General features: G+C 41.2%; 1 protein-coding gene across 3 annotated transcripts in view; it reads left to right on the top strand.

Moving 5' to 3' along the window:
* LOC109527326 (adenylate cyclase 9) overlaps positions 1-15304 on the top strand; it is a 25145-nt gene extending 9841 nt beyond the window's left edge. The window contains exons 2-11 of one of the 3 annotated variants that reach the window (XM_019889178.1): positions 5134-5324; positions 6082-6189; positions 6294-6568; positions 7757-7859; positions 10205-10422; positions 11244-11403; positions 11845-11987; positions 12495-12518; positions 13311-13593; positions 13772-15304. In XM_019889178.1, coding sequence (XP_019744737.1) covers positions 5134-5324; positions 6082-6189; positions 6294-6568; positions 7757-7859; positions 10205-10422; positions 11244-11403; positions 11845-11987; positions 12495-12518; positions 13311-13593; positions 13772-14773 — 2507 coding nt within the window. In that variant the 3' untranslated portion in view covers positions 14774-15304. Of the gene's footprint in view, positions 1-5133; positions 5325-6081; positions 6190-6293; positions 6569-7756; positions 7860-10204; positions 10423-11243; positions 11404-11844; positions 11988-12488; positions 12519-13310; positions 13594-13771 lie in introns of all 3 variants that reach the window. The other 2 variants (XM_019889177.1, XM_019889179.1) reach the window with 2 other exon arrangements.
* The last annotated feature ends 2078 nt before the right edge of the window (positions 15305-17382 follow it).

The following is a 17382-nucleotide window of genomic DNA, read 5'->3' as shown; positions in this document are numbered from 1 at the left end:
GAAGGCTGGAGGTGGGAACTAACCCACGACCTCTGCTCTGTGAGATCGACGCGCTAACCACTGGAACACCGGGCCGCCCCGATTGACCAACTATCGAATCTATTTAAACAGCCTATTTTCTGTACAGTCGACTGCCGCTATTTGCGGGGGAATGGGACTGGCCCGGGCCACGAATAGCCAAAATTCACTAATAATTGACACCCATTGAAATGCATTAGGGAAAAAAAATACAAACAATGACACCCTCAAATTCGCATTCAGTGCGCTGCAACACACACACACACACGCACACACACACACACACACACACACACACACACACACACACACACACAATTACTGTAAAAATATTGTTGTTGTTTGAATTTAATTAACTTGGATGGTTTGGGATCTGGAGAGGTTTTACATGTTGCACATTAATAGGCATGACAAAAGCTACAGCAGGTCCATATTGAACCAAATCATAATCATACTGAATCAAATCGAATCGATTCACTCCATTTTAAAACTCATTTTATACCCACGTGAATTGAGAATTGCATCAAATCGTCTTTGTGGAGAGATGCACACCCCTAGTTGATATATTTTTATTTGCTCCCAACTGACTCTTGGTAAATTTACACATTTATACACATGGTGAATGGGAGGTCCGAAGGAACCGTCTGCACTAAAAGAAAATCAAAAAGAGGAAAGGGAAGCGGAACGGAAGGGTATTTGAAGGAGTACTGTATCATGTGAGAGTCTCATCCCACGGTTCCATCGGCGTGTCCAAATATGGATCTGGTCTTGCACAAGCGCCTGTTCTCAAGACCTGCCACCGACTGGGCAGAAAACTGGAGGGTAGGGAAGGGAGGGGAGTAGAAAAAACAAGACCTCAGGGAGAAGGGTTAAATTTATAGGAAGACATGAAAAATTGAGAGTGTAACTCAGGCACAAATATAAAGATAGGCAGTGTGAGGTGACGATGGATGTATGCGCGGCAAGGTAACAGAAGTTTCAGTGGATGAAGTTTAGAACGGTACATGGTAGATAAGTAAAAGTTGGATGATTTTAAGGCCGAGTCTGTGAACAAAGAAAGCAAGTCAAAATCTATTTTTAGTCTCGGTCCTGTTTACTCTCGGTTCCAGGCAGCGAGAGGAAAGTCAAGAGTGACAAAAAAGTTTTGGTTAATACAGTAAGAGAGTTTAGCCATAAATTGTGTGCTGTTTAAATGAACTTGCAACAACAGTTGGGTTTTTGTTCTCAGTGTTGCTGGAAGCTTGTCAAGAACCTTTTTAAATCAGGTGCTAAGCTTTTATCTTAGTCAAGGAAGGATGAACTGAATTACGTCGTTTTTTTTTTTTCATCCTTGGTCAGTTTTAGTCGTCACGACTATGTATATAGTAAGGCGTTTAAAAAAAAAGGCCACCATCTAAGAGAAGAAAACCTTTATTTGTCTCACAATGGAGAAATTCCCAAGTCACGGGTAAAATCCGTAACAAAAATATTTATTTAACGAAAAAATGAAGGACTGACCAAGTACAAATAGAAGTTGCTGGCAACAAAGAGCCAGGGAATCAAAACACGAACTGAAAGCGCTTGCAAAAGGCAAGGTAGGAGCGAAATCTGAAATACAGTGGTACCTCTACTTACGAAATTAATTGGTTCTGGAAGAAATTTCTTATGTAGAAAATTTTGTAAGTAGAGATGCGGTTTCCATGTAAATGCCCTAATCCGTTCCACCCCCCACCAAAAAAATAAATCTGACAAATGTTTTCTAAAGCATAAAAATGCATCAAAATATGTAACAAATACATGTTACAATTACATTTTTGCACAATAAATTAGAGTTGTGCATAATGTAAAAAACAAAGAAGAGAGCAAAGAATAAAAATGATGGTCATTTAACTTTTAACTGCGTCCTCATCGTTTTTTGCCCTCTTTAGTCCATGTTCTCTCTCAGAAGTGGTTTTTGCCTGGCGTTTTGTAAAGAACTGATCCAAGGACGGTCACTTTTGTTGGCTTTTAACAATCCTTCGAAAATGTCCAAGGCAAACATCAGCAGAGTGAGCGATCGCCCGACTGGTGAACACTTTTTCTGGGTGATTTACATTTATGTAAAACTATCGGCACACCACATGGCCCGAGGGGCGAATGACGAGGACGCTGCATAGACACAGATCTCTCTGTCGAGCTATGCATCGACACTCATAGACAGATACGAGGTCCCTCTTAAGCAATGGTATGCCAAGATGATGCTCGGTTGCGTTCAGGAAACTCTGAGCTGCGACTAGCAGTCCATACTGTATTTTTACCTTTCGTGTCTTGAAATTTCTTTCGTAACAAGAGGCAATATTTCCCCGTTGAGGCGTTTTGTAAGTAGAAAATTTCGTATGAAGACATGTTCGTTAGTAGAGGAACCACTGTACATAAAATGAGATATCAAAGAGCCAAACACGCGAAACTTAAACCAGCCCAGAATGACAAGAAAACCAAAATATTTACAATATATCTATCGGAACAAGAGAGACTTATTTCTATAATTTTATTGAAAGTCTCAAAGTAGAAAACATCATTATTCTTGCCTCTCGACCTCAGTTTAAAATATGCCTTGGCTGCAGAAAATACGGTCGTCCTTTGTAAAATTATTTCTAAAAATTAATTTATACAGCTCAGCATTTCTCGTTTAGAATTTGTTTCAGCGCAAGTGCGATATGTCCATGCGTGGTAGTCAGAAGTTAGAGAGTGTGCGATAGAATAGTGTTTTTCTGAGGTGCGTGTCTATGGTGTTTATGATCTTCTGGTGCGCATGTGGAATTTCACGGCACGGTTATGCTTGCTCTCCATTCATTCTTTTCTTCATTCATTCATTTCTTCATTCATTCAAGTGAGAGCATTTTTTGAACACCAGTGTGACTTTACGTGTGAATATGAAAGATCATTGTTGGCTTGTTTTCTAATAAGATACGTGGGGCAAATATAATGCTACAACATTGCACTACTTTACATGAGTCCTAAAAGGAAATGTCAATTTTGTCTGTGTTTGTGCATGCACGTGTGGGTTAAAACATGCCATATTCCTTCAGTCAGACAAGCAGATGATGCATACGGTATTTCCTTATGGGTGTCTTTTGCCAAGAGTCCTGTCATCTTGCTGCATGTCGGTCAATCCCACAGTAAGGCCTGCTGCTGGTATAAAAGATGAGAATATCTGCCCAGTTGACTCTACTTGCTGACTCAGATAAAAATGTCTTTTTTCACACGTCAAGGCGCATTTTCATTTTAGGAAGATAAACAAGTCGGACAAAGAACGGTGGTAAAAGTCAGTCATGGATATTGGTTCCGCTATCAACAATTTGCTGTTCTGTGTGTGTGTTTGCAAAATAAAAACAATTAACAGAATTTCAATGTCATGCATTGACTGACTTTATGATTTGTGTGGTTGAATTGGGCAGCTGAGTGTGTAAACTTAATTTGGAAACCAGCAGGACAAATGGCTTAAATGATTTTCTAAATGGTAATGATGCTGTCTGGAAAATGTAATTGGTCGTGGCTAACCACACACATAAAACATATTTGCAAACACATTTTGTTTCACTTTGTTTGTTTTAGTAAAAATTTAGCAAATATACTCTAGTACACAAACTGTTTCATGAGCACACCCACTCAGCATCAGACTGACGCACATGCTACCACGTGCGGATCCACAGAATGTTTGTCACATCTAAAACAGGCCGAACCCTTAATCAAATATGTTTCCTTGGACTACATTCATTCGATTTATAATGGGGAAATGGGTTCATCTCTTTTTGTTTGGGTAAAGTAAAGTAAAAATTAATTGACCAAAGGCACTATACATATTCTCCTGAAAATAATCAAGTGTCAAAAGTATTCGAAAAATTGATTTTCAAATGTATACAAGATGTCAAGTCAGATGAATGCCAAGTCAAAGTCGAGTCTTTGAGGAGTTTTTGTCAAGCAAGTTGCAAGTCAAAATTATGGGTGTGCAAAAAAAATCGATTCACTCAACTATCGGCATTCAAGACATCAATGTTAAAGTTCAGAATCGATTTTCATGATTTATCAAAAAGCAAAGGTGAAGCTCCCACTTTCCTCCACCTTCCGCAGATGGCAGCACGGAGCCGATTTGTTGTGGCTCTTTCTGAAATCATTGTCAGAAACAGTGATTGACTTTCATCTGGCTGCATTGACTGAAGTACATGATTCAATTTATGTATTGTTTTATGGTTCGTATTGCTTAGAATAGTTTTAAAAAGCCATCCATAGATCCATCTATGGATGGATATTTTGTTATAAGAAAATTATTTTTTTGAGAAAAATACCAATAACTGTGATATTGCATCGCAAATTACAGTATAATCACTAATCGTGGTATGAATCTATTCGTCACACAAATATTGTGATTTGAATCGCAGGGAGCGAAGTGAATCATCCTCCCACTGGTCAAAATTCGCAACACAAGTTGACTCAAGTCCGAGTCTCTGAACTCTGCTGTCTTTTGTCAATTTAAGCAAAATGTTCTCACATCTTGTTCCATAGCATATTTTTCTTAATGAGAGAAAAAGCTAATTTATTCCTTCCTTCAAATTCAAGTTTTGGAGACAAAAGTGCTGTCCGCTTTAGTGCTGTGCTGCAGAGTGCAGACACTCAGACTGCATTGCGTGTACGGCTCTGTTACACTGTCACTCTTACAATACTCACACTAAAAAAAAAACCTTGAAAGGTTACATTGTGTAGGATAAAATAAGCTCTTGCTCCTCAATTTGGCAAGATCTTTGCACTTCAGGATTATGTTCTCACTTTGTTACTTTGAAAAATTCAGGAAATAAGCAAATCCAATCTTTTTCAGCTCAGACTGATCAGCTGACTCCGCACATGCCACCCAACTTGTAGCACATTCAGATGTAAGAGCCCAAAGGCCATCTAGTTGGGTTAGTAGTGTGTATTTGGACAGGCTGATACCGCTATAATCCACTGTTTGCGTATTTCCTTGTTGGTCCTACAGTGGTGTGAACGTGATCTCTGGGATGATGTGTCAACAGAGTTGGGGAAACAAGCAGAGTTGCATTACCACCTGCTTGTAATACAAAGTTGCGATCAAAGATTTTTTTTTTTCTTGCTGCATCTCCACAGGGTTGAAAACCTACCTGATCTCAGGAAAGAAGTTAGGATACGATGTGCAGTACGGCTGTTCTCAGATGGAAACTGACTTTGTTGGGATGAGCCTGCCCGCTTGTACACAGTACCATGCTCCTGAAATCATCCACGGAGGTGGCCAAGCTGCTGAACCCTTGCTGCCCAACCAACCACCAGACAAGACAGGGGTACGTTATAATAAAAACTGAGGACAGTTTTGGCCATTTGTTCCCATTGGACTTCTAACATTATAACCATTAATATCTTTATCTGATCATAACCAGGCCAGGAGTACATTGGGTCAATTCCCGGTGGGCCTGGCTGGTTTATGGGTGGCTGAGGGCCACAATGGAATGCTAAATCTTTAATGGCGCTTTATAAAGTGACGATCATCCATTAACTACTGCTCATGTAGAAAAGGCCACCAAGTATTTTTTTCTTTGAGATAAATATATGAACAGTTATTACTGCTGGGTAGCTGATGTGGCTAAATACGCCATGGAGTTGCTCCGAAGTCAGTAACCATTGCCTCCATGGCTGTGAACAAGCTACACATCTGACAAGTATCGTTCTCACGAAGGGATGATGAGGAAAGATTGAGAAGCCATGCTAATTGCTAAGCTAACCAAAATTGGCATGTAATTGTGAACACACCGGAATTACAGTGCATCTGAAAAGTATTCACAGCGTTTCACTTGATACACATTTTGTTACACGACAGCCTAATCCCAAAATGAAATAAATTTACGTTTGTGTATTCTGCTGACTTAATTTTACTGTGTGTAAAATATCCGTATTAGTCTGGATCACAGACAGCTATTGGTGAAAATCATAACCTGAAGCTACATCTCAATACAACAAGACAAGTCTTATGACCCACACTGACCAAAAGTCAATAAAGTCCAGAAGCCAAACCATTGACGTGTGAAGTTTTCTGTTCTCCAGCAACCATCTGCTTCCCGCCTTGAGGTCAGTTCTTCAGCAGCAGAACAGAGTGATGAAGTGGCTGCGCTAAACGGCTGCCAGGATGAGCGCAAGATTAGCAGTGCTAAGGTGCCGCTATACCTGCAACAGTGAATGTGTCTGTCACTCCTTCAAGACGACGTCCATCATGCCCATGTCTTTGTGTCTTTATTCTCTTTGTCGTCTGTCTCCAGTTCGTTCCCGGTAACAGCCTCAGGACGGCCAATGGCCTCCTGAGCCCCACACTGGATGATCCAGTGAGGGCAAGTCAGAGCTCTTTGTGCGACATACTCCAGGAGAAAGAGAAGAAGACGAGCACGAGCACGATGACCGGCGCCAGTGTTGCCATGGCAGTTGGCGCTGGACCACCGGGTACAGGCATGGAGCACTCTGCCCTTATTCAGCTGCGTGCCAAGAACTTTCGAGAAAAGAGCGACGTCCACTTTGTCGATGTTATCAGAGAGGACAGGTGAGCAAGTGGAATTTGTCAGCTGCCAATGCCAGTGAAACGTGACTTAATTTGCATAGCAATGGTGAAATGTTCTGAATCAGGGGTTACCAACCATTTTGAGAGTGCGATACTTCTTGTGTACTGATTGCGCAAAGGTCTCCCAAATTGCTGCACGTCTGAAACAACATATTTGCTCAACTTACAGTACCTTTAAAAATATTCGGATGTGTTGTTAATCATACTTAATGATATTCATTATCAGACTCTAATCATGTTGAAGATGTCTCATAATACTGCCAGTGTGTGCGTTTCTAAATGATTATTTCTACAACATTCCTAGAAAATCACAATGTCCTCGCACTGGTGAGCTATTTTTAGAACAGCCCGCTGGCCTTTGGCACCATGTTGGTGACCCCCTGTTCTAAAACAATGGCATTATTCTCCGCTTTTGATATTGTAGCTGAAGAAAATAAGGTCAGGCTTCATGGGAGTCATTTTATTTCTCAAGGATTGGAGGTAGTCGACATGCTAACCACTGGACTACTGGGCCGCCATCCTTACATTAATTAATTAATATGATAATATTCAATAGAATTAATAATAATACTATCCGGGCGACCCGGTGGTCGACTGCTTAGTTAGCGCGTCGGTCTCACAGTACAGAGGTGCGGGGTTCGAATTGGGCTCCGGCCCTCCTGTGTGGAGTTTGCATGTTCTCCCTGTGCCTTCATGGATTTTCTCCGGGTACTGCGGTTTCCTTTGAGGATAAGCGCTTCAGAAAATGGATGGATGGATGGAATCATAATATCCATACTTGTCCATTCACCCATTTTTTTATAGTGCCCGTCTTGTCTACGATTGCAGGGAGCTAGAGACTATCCCAGCTGACTTTGAGCAATCGCTAGACTACACCCTGGACTGGTCGCAATTACAGGGCACATATCGAGACAGACATACGGGTTATGTATTAAACATACATAACTCGTCATTAATGTTTGGACAGACTCACAAGTGTCACTGAGTACGGCGTCTGCCCAAACATTAATGATGGGTTATGTATGTTTAAAAAAATATCATAACATTTTCTCATTTTCTCTTTTATATATATATATATATATATATATATATATATATATATATATATATATAGTTTATATACTGTATATACAGTATACTACATATTTGGTATTTCTCTCTTGTTTCCAGTCTGATGAAGGATTATTTTTTCAAACCACCCATCAACAAGATCAGCCTGAACTTTCTAGACCAACCCCTGGAGACAGCATATCGCAGCAGCTACAAAGATGAGGTGCAAACACGTCACATCACTTGCGTAAACACCAAGAATTTTCCACGATGTGGAGAAATGATCTGAAAATGTGTCAGTATTTTACACACCATTAGGATCACAGTGTGAGGCAGAGCTGCTAACCAAGAATTTTCTGTTATTATAGTTATTCAACCATATAAAATATAAGTCGCCATTAGGATCACAGTGTGAGGCAGAGCTGCTAACCACTATAAGTCGTGCTATCCAATAGTAGACAGACTTTCTGTGAAAGAAATGTCCAATTGCAGATTCTAAATTGTGAGACGAATAAGGTTCTCTTATCTTAAACATATTACCTCCGCATTTAATACGGCTGAAATTCTAGTTTTTTAACATATCGTACGGCACCTGTTGCCAGCATTTAGCGGCGGCTCCAGCGTTAGTGAGCACTAGCGGTGTCTTCAATATATTTGGTATTTCTCTCTTGTTTCCAGTCTGATGAAGGATTATTTTTTCAAACCACCCATCAACAAGATCAGCCTGAACTTTCTAGACCAACCCCTGGAGACAGCATATCGCAGCAGCTACAAAGATGAGGTGCAAACACGTCACATCACTTGCGTAAACACCAAGAATTTTCCACGATGTGGAGAAATGATCTGAAAATGTGTCAGTATTTTACACACACACACACACACACACACACACACACACACACACACACATATATATATATATATAAAAAATCAATTGTTGGTTTCACCACATTATAATTATTCAGATGTTACCAACTGCTGTTTCATGACAGCCTCGTATTAGGCTGCCAGAAGCACCTGCTATAGTTTGCATTAATGAAGCTTAGCTTTCCATAGCTGACTTCATGTTGTTCATCTTCAAACCACATCAAGTGAGAATGCATAAAGACTGCTACTGCTTGTAGCACCCAAGTAGTTCACGCTCTTTCTAAAAGATTAATTAGTTAATTAAGCTGTCCTTATGGACCTCGTCAGTCTGACATAAGACAAAACTGGTGGTGTGAACTGAAAGATGAAACTGGCATATGTTGTAAATGGTCTTTCACTTATAAAGCGCTTTTTCACCAATTAAGGCATTCAAAGCGCGTCACACTGACTTCACATTCACTGTCACACTAATAACGCAGCATCGGGACATGTGTGGGGGGTTAACTATCATGCTCAATGACACTTTGACATCGATCGAAACCACAACCTCTGGGTTGGGAGGCGACCACTCGACCCCTGAGCCATGCCACCCCATTATTTTTCGGTCATTTTACATATCTGTCTTTAACGCTTACCCTGTTTAGTGTTGCTTGACAGTCACATTTGTCTCTTTACAAACAAAGCAAATACAAGCGTATCACAGATTCTGCTTGTTTCTTCTTTTTCTTTCTTTTTTTAAATGTTTTTGCTTGGAACATTTTGAGGTTTGACCTCTTTAGGTGTCCTGTTTCCAAGCAGACTTGAAAGCAACCTTGAACCCAGTGGTTGAATGGCCTATTTTTATGTTCCTAATTTTGCTTTTTAAAATGTTCGAGTGACCTGAATTACGGGTTTTTCGAGATAGGAGCCATCATTATTTGGACAGTTTTTTTGCTCTGACTTGTGAGCTCAAACTTGAGATACGTGCACTGTCTGGTGGCAGTCAGCCCAATTGTACACAAAAAGTAGCAGTAGCTAATATTACATACAACATTACTGGATCGCTCACATTAGCAGTAGAAGGTTCCCTGATGGCCACATAGCTGCACTGCAGTATACTGTCCTGCCTCCCGGTGGCCAAGGCAGGCACAGCACATTGAATTGGATTGCAGCATTAAATCATCCATCCATCCATCCATCCATCCATTTTCTGATCCGCTGATCCTCACAAGGGTTGCGGAGCGTGCCGAAGCCTATCCCAGCCATCGTTGGGCCGTATGCGGGGTACACCTTGGACTGGTTGGCAGCCAATCGCAGGCATGAAATCATTATGGCCAAACTGTTTAAATTTTAAATTTAATGTTTATTTGATTGTGCTGTTTTAAAAAAAAATAAAGTATACTACAATTTTTGCTTTCTAAGAATAAAAACACATTTTTTTGTTTTGGGAGAGAGGCTGGTACAAATTAATGGCATTTGCATTCATTTCAATGGGAAAAGATGATTTAAGATTGGAGTGTTTTGAATGACGAGTAATGTGTAAAATATACCTGGATGTGGTTTTCAGTCAACATACTTAAAAACTGTTAGATATGTTTTATATATTTCAGCATTCATATAGGTCGTTCATATACAGCAAGGAAGCACGTGTGATGCTTGTTGCAGTGAGATGGACTTTCAGGCTGAGTCAAACCATTCACTTCTCTCATTCTTCTCCTTTAGGTGAAAAACCAGGTCCAAGAACAGACCTTTGCAAGCTGCACGTTCAGCTCTTTCCTTGACGTTCTTTTGAGCTGTTTTGTCTTCTTGGCCCTCACGCTGGCATGTTTCCTCCCCCCACTGGTGAGCTCAGCCACTGTCGGCCCCCCATCTTCTGCGTCACTTGCTGTAGCCCCTCTGGCCGGCCTGTTGGAGCTGGCCTCCTTGGTGCTCTCAATACGGTGAGCCTACTTAAATACAATAGATCAGGGGTCACCAATGTGGTGCCCGTGGGCACCAGGTTGCCTCCAAGGACAACATGAGTAGCCTGCAGGCCTGTTGTTAAAATAACTCACCAGTGATGGGACGTGGTGTTTTTTTTAAGAATGTTGTATAATGCAGAATGTCAATGTCAGCAACACAAATACAGTTAATAAAAGGGAATGTCTGTGAGAGAAGTTCATCCCGTTCGAGAATACCATCTGCTTTGGTTTGTTTTGTGGGTGTGATGTTTAATTCGTCCATCCATCTATCCATCTTCTATACCACTTATTCTCACTCGGTTGTCATGTTTGAACCCATCCCAGTTGACTGTGCCAGTTTCAGTAGATGGCAAAAATTACTAAAATGTTCTTTTAGTTGTAATCATAGTCTAGACTTAGTTATAAGTCTTGACCCAAAGCAATAATAATGAAAGCAATGAAAACACAGTTTAGGTTAGTCAGAAGTATGTAGAAAGTAATCACAGGATAAGTGGGTGCAATGACAAAATTAGTGGATTGTGGAAAAGGGGGGGTGTGTGCTCTGAAGTGAGACTGATCACAGTATGTAAAGGGAGCAAAATAAAATTTAGCTCATGTCGAAAAATGGTGGTCATCGTGACATCAACCAAAACAAACAGTTTTCCCCTCTATATGACAACCGTGCAAATTGTTTTGAAAAATCTTTCCTTAAAACAGTCTTTTCCAAAATTTTGCAGTGACAAAAGCAAACAATGTTTTGGTAACAAATGAGTTTGATACCGTTTCTGTGAATGAGACTGAGTGACTTTCCTCTCCTGTAGCATGGCCTTCTATCTGGAGGAAGTGATGAGCTGTACCCGTTCCCTGCTTTTGGTGGTATCGGGCTGGGCCGCTCGTCACATGATTGGGGCAGTGTTGGTTTCCCTACCGGCTGTTTCGGTCTTGTCCCACCTGACCTGCGGTGTTCAGCTACCTCTTCAGGTAAACCGGGGTTGATCTAATCGGTGTGACAAATGACCACTCAGATCTAGCCTTGAACGGGTGGGACTAGAGAGTGTAATTGTAAATACAGTATAGCAAAAAACATTTCAATAATTACATGAATTCTATAACGATAAGAGGCATTTTCGGGAGTGTAGACATCGCTGGCTAGCTATCTGCATGCTGCAGTTGCAGAAATAGGCAAAGTAATAGTGACGCAGTAACAAACACATGTGCTGGATAACCACCCATGCAGACAAAGGTGCTCAGGTTCTTATACAGTCTAGTCGGCGGGCGGGGGGTAGAGCCAGGTGGGACTAGCCAAATATCTTCAAACATGTAGAATATATTTAGAAGCACATCTCTGAATTATCTTTACAAGTTAGTCAAGAGGTTACTAGTTGTTGAAGTTGAAATCCGTTTTTACCCTCTTTCCTCTAGCTGACAATGTTCTTGTGCTGTGCCACTATCATCGCCATCATCCAGTACTGTAACTTCTGTCAACTCAGTTTTTGGATGCGTTCGATTTTGGCCACTGTTTCTGGGATCACCATGTTGCTGTTGCTGTACAGCCCTTTGCACAGGTACAGGTACATACATACTGTATGCATGTGACAATTGTATCACGCCTACTGTAAAAGCCAAATATTGAGAAGTTTGAAGGGGGCATTGCGCTGTCATGGTCATGGAGGATGATATGCGTGCCAAGAAATACTTTTTTTCTCCTGTGCATGTAGGCTGCAGTTATGAAAATTCTCCTGCTAAATGTTTTAGCCCTGCTACCGCTACTTCTCAGCTAAATTGTGCAAGTTTTGATACAAAAGGATAGACTGTTTCTTGAAGTCTTGTCAGTTTTTCTCAAAGTCAAAATCTTTATTTGTAAAAAGTATAATACTATATTGTGTTATTAGTGTCCTAGTTTGTTTGGACAAACAAATGTGTGCGCGTGCGTGCGTGCGTGTGTGTGTGTGTGTGTGTGTGTGTGTGTGTGTGTGTGTGTGTGTGTGTGTGTGTGTGTGTGCGCGCGCGCGCGCACCCGTGTTACGTGACTGCCGTTCTGATTGACAACACTTTCTCTCTTTCAGCTCCAGTAATAACAACTTAGCAGTTCATGGGTGAGTGTCTCCATGGGAACAGAGGTGTATGATGGACCAGTGACATTTCCAGGGTCAACAGGCGCAATGGCATGCTTTTCAGTTTTCATAACTGCAGCTTTCAGCTAGCTTTTACTCTGTCTTATTATTATGCGCAAGCCCTCTGTCCTTATCTCTCTCCCTGTGCACCAGCAGTAATGGCTGCTAAATGTCACTTGTGTTGGTAATGACACCTACAGCCTGCACTGTCGATCTACCAAACACGTCCCTATTGGGGTATTGTGGTACACTTGAGATAGCTGATCTTCATGGATATTTTCACAGAATTTTGTGTTTCTGTCTTTATCTTTTCACAAGATTATGATATCAGTGATGATGATGGTTGATAAAATTGACAATTTTGGGGAACGAAAACAATCATTAATCACATTATTACCTTCTTAAAACTGAACTTCGAAAAACTGAACCACATTCTGATAATCTGATAATGAAATTAATAATTTCATTTCAGACCTCGAACTAAATGATCTGTTTAACTATGGATGCAGTCACTTTTAGCTGAGGTGGCCAGCATCTGAGATGTTTAAGGCAAAAAAATCAACTTTTTCCAAATTTGACTTTGGCCACTATTTTAAGAGGCTGATCATATGAGAGGCTTGTATTGTATTTGTATAGATTTTTCAAAATTATACTTTGCTACGGGATGTCAAATTCCTCCTTTCGTCCTCTCAAGTCGCATTATCCATGTTGTATCTGTTGAGTTTGAAGGATTCGTCTGTCTTGATTCTGCTTTCCATGTATTTTGTCCTTCAGATCAAACATCTCCATATTCTCAAATGTTGGGTCAACTTTACGGTCAGACCAGGACCCTTCTCTAAGACCTCATGATCTTCTGGTGCCAGAAGCGGTTCTTGCCTTCTTTCTGCTTCTTCTCCTTGTGTGGTTCCTAAACCGTGAGTTTGAGGTCAGCTACCGTTTGCATTACCATGGCAACGTGGAGGCTGACAAGCACCGCTCCAAGATTCAGACCATGCGGGACCAGGCAGAGTGGTTACTTGGCAACATAATCCCCATCCATGTTGCTGACCAGCTCAAGGTTTTTGTCAATAATGTCACACAAAAATGGCTGATTGTTTTATAGTTCTTCCTTAAACTCCAAATCGTTTTAAACGTATCACTTTTCATCAATAGTTATTTGTTCTAGACATCTAGAAATGTTCATGGAGTAACACTTCTAAGTCCAAACTTCTGATGCTTTGTTTAATTGTCCCCAGGTAACACAGAGCTACTCCAAAAACCATGACAGTGTGGGTGTGATCTTTGCCAGTATCGTGAACTTCAGTGACTTCTATGAGGAGAGCTACGAGGGTGGGAAAGAGTGCTACCGTGTCCTCAATGAGCTAATTGGGGATTTTGACGAGCTCCTTCGAAAAAACGAATTCAAAAGCGTGGAAAAAATCAAGACAATCGGCTCCACTTACATGGCGGCATCTGGATTGAATGTCCAGCAACTGGGGGAGAATGAAGAGGACGCTCCGCACACTCACCTGATGGCGCTTTTCAACTTTGCCCTGGAGATGATGGGCGTACTGGATGACTTCAACAAGAACCTGCTGGGCTTCGGTTTCAAGCTCCGCATCGGATTCAACCACGGGCCGCTGACGGCGGGGGTGATCGGCACCACTAAGCTGCTGTATGACATCTGGGGAGACACGGTCAACATTGCCAGCCGCATGGACTCCACTGGTGTGGAGTGTCGGGTGCAGGTGAGCGAAGAAAGCCACGCTGTGCTCAGTGCCATGGGATTGGACTTTGATTACAGAGGTACTGTGAATGTGAAGGGAAAAGGCCAAATGAGGACCTTTCTGTTCCCTAAAAATGGGGACTACATGTGCCAAGATCAACAGGAGCTCAATGCCAGGGAAGGACCCTCGCCAGCGGCATCATTGACAAACACTCGATCAGCTGTTGCCCAGGCAACCGTCCCCCAGCCTCCCTCCTCTCCGTCCACATTTCCACCATCCTTACCATGTGCGGTAAGGCCCAAGACCATCTCGGCTTTGTCCGCAGAAGCGGGGAAGGAAGGCTATAGGGACCCTTCAAACCAAGCTGGGGAATCATCCACCAAAGACCATCCCTTCCTTCATGCCATCTCTGACCCCGTAGCCTCAGAAGGTGTGCAAGTACCCGCTCAGGCGCAGTCACGTGGCGAGGATATTGGCGAGGATGCAGATGAGCTAACAAGACTTAATGAGGAGTTTTACGCCCGCCTCTGATCCTCTTTATCCCCCATCCCATTTTTTTTTTTTTTTGTTTCATTTGGTTTTTGTTTTATCCCTCTGCTGCCCTGAGCTGCTATCACTCCAAGGGCTGGTTGCTGGTCCAGGCAATATGTCCCTTCCTCTTGGCAAGTCATGAAGAAGAGGAAAATGGTTGAGGTAAAAGAGGAAAAATCGCTACATCCATTGTTAAATGGAATTTAATGTTGCAGTAGACTGAATTTGTGTTGAGCACAGAAGAGAAGAAGGATGATGGGCAAAAGGGGCAAAACCATATTTTGTTGTTGTTGTTTTTTTTTTTAAATCGCATTGTTATTAAGTGCCTTCAGGACTAGAGCTGAACAAATTTGAATACCGAACAAAGGTTGAACAGTCTTTGTGTATATGTGTGTGCGTGTGCGTGTGCGTGTTTGTGTGTGTGTGTGTGTGTGTGTGTGTGTTTTTTTTTTTTTTTTAGCCCATAACATGTAGACTGCCGAACACTCTGAGGTTTCTTTCACAACACTTTTATTTTCAGTGCAAAAAAAACAAAACAAAAAAAAAACAAAAACAATTGTTGTGCCATATAATTCTAACTTGATCTTGATCTTACGGGGAAATCATTCTAGATTCATAATAATAGGTGCCAGTGCAGCATTACAGGATGAGCAGGGAACTATGGGAAGAATGAGGGAATTACATGAAGCAGTGTTAACTTTTTCTATGTTTTCTACTTTGACATGAGGGCTATATACAGTATTCACTTGTGCTCACGTTTTAAGAGAAATATGCTACAAAGCAGGCTGCATAGATTCGATGGAGTTGGAAATGCACATTTAAGCACAGGTCTTGCACAATGTTTTTTTTTTCCCTCGACCACTTGTTTTTAGAAGTGAAATAGCTAAAACAAAATGTATTTTCTCTTGCCAAGTCAAATCAAAAGCACAAAATAAAATCTAACATTTAAATTAGGGCAAAAAGGGAGATCATCACAAATGGCAGGAAGGCACTTTAACTAGACTTGATACTGTGACCCAAGATCTATCTTGTGTGCATGAAATACTCACCGTTGATTTAAAATAGAACTCATTGACTTTCAAAGGAAACAGTCACACTACAAACTCCACATCTTTGCAGTCTGACTACTTTTGCAAAAAATCCGAATAACAACAAATTACATCCGTGCGTGCGGTGAACAACTTTAAACAGTCATCTGCTGGTGCCTATGCAAGTGCATGGTATTGAAAAGATTCTAAGTGAGGGGACATCAAGTGAGGGGACAATCACTGTGTAGACAGCGATTGTTCACTTTAAAGAAACAAAGCACAGAACACTCATTTATTGCCTTAGTCAGTCGGGGGGAAATAACACATTGGTCAGTTCGCCTGTCATATTTATTCAATATTTCCATGTTTTCTCCTTCTTTATTCTAGAATTATTGTTAAACGTGTGGGACACAGCCTCTAAATTGAGGGGGGCCTCTACTGTATCGATGGATTTCATATTGTGCCACTTTAATTGTGTGATCTTTAGGTGCGTCATAGCCTAAATTAGTTGATTGTTTTGTGGTGCCTAAAGGTAGGAGTGTCTTTTTGAGGAGTTTGCTTTTCTGAATGTATGGTAGAAAGCTGAGAATAGACGGTTGTATGTTTGGGGGTGGGGGGTTGTGTAAATGTATCTGCATTTCTTCTGATAATTGAGTTGAGAGTTTTACCATGTTTTCACCCCACATTAACTGCCTGCCTCGGTTAACGTGGTGGCGCGCCGCCTGCATCAACCGAAGCACTTGTTGTGTTTTATGCGTGAGAGAGTTTTCCTTGAAGTCAATAATGCTGATATAATCGCCGCAACTAGGCACAAAAGGAAATCAATCTGCCACCGGGCCACTGTTGGACTGATTGCAGCGCATTGGATAATAGCTTGCATTGATAACAGGGTCACTATATCCATGGACTCGGGCGGACAATATATCACAAATACACATTGTGTTGACTTTAAATCCCGCACCATTGTATCCTTTAAAAAAAAAAAACCCAAAAAAAAAACAACAAAAAAAAAAAACAAATTCATTTTGTGTATTTAACTTCCGTAATACAATTGGGTGGAACCGGTTCGTCTAAAAATATTGATTAAAGTCACTGCTTGTCATCAATACACAGGATTCAAAAGTGCAGAGTTAAGGAAGCTGCCAGAAATGATTTATCGTATTCAGTACCTTAGGCCTTGTGCACTCCAAACTGTACTACTAGTGCCTTCTGAATGAAATACCATTGAGGCTACATCAGTGTGTAGCCTGTGGTTACGCATCACATCACTACAACGCAAGTACATTTCTCTGCGGTATAAAGACTTTGGAGACGCAATAGTCAAGAGTCACACAAAGTGAATTAAGTATGGGTTGGAAGCCTTGTCTAGTCCTCTTATTTTCTCACTGTCTCTTTTCATCAGCTTTTAGCCTCTCAATACAATTGCAGCCAAGCAGAATGAGAATACCTGTATGAAGTTGCAGGGTCATTTGGCGTCAGTTTAATTAAATCTGCGGTGTTGCAGCAAGTCTCTGGAATGGACAAATTCCACAGCTCGTGTCAAAAATGTATTTTCACATTTTTTTTCCACATTTGCTTGAT

Source organism: Hippocampus comes, unplaced genomic scaffold, assembly GCF_001891065.2.
Source record: "Hippocampus comes isolate QL1 unplaced genomic scaffold, H_comes_QL1_v1.1 scaffold86, whole genome shotgun sequence".
Lineage (NCBI taxonomy): Eukaryota > Metazoa > Chordata > Actinopteri > Syngnathiformes > Syngnathidae > Hippocampus > Hippocampus comes.
Note: the sequence above shows the minus strand (reverse complement) of the source record. Positions and strands in the feature narration are given on the sequence as shown.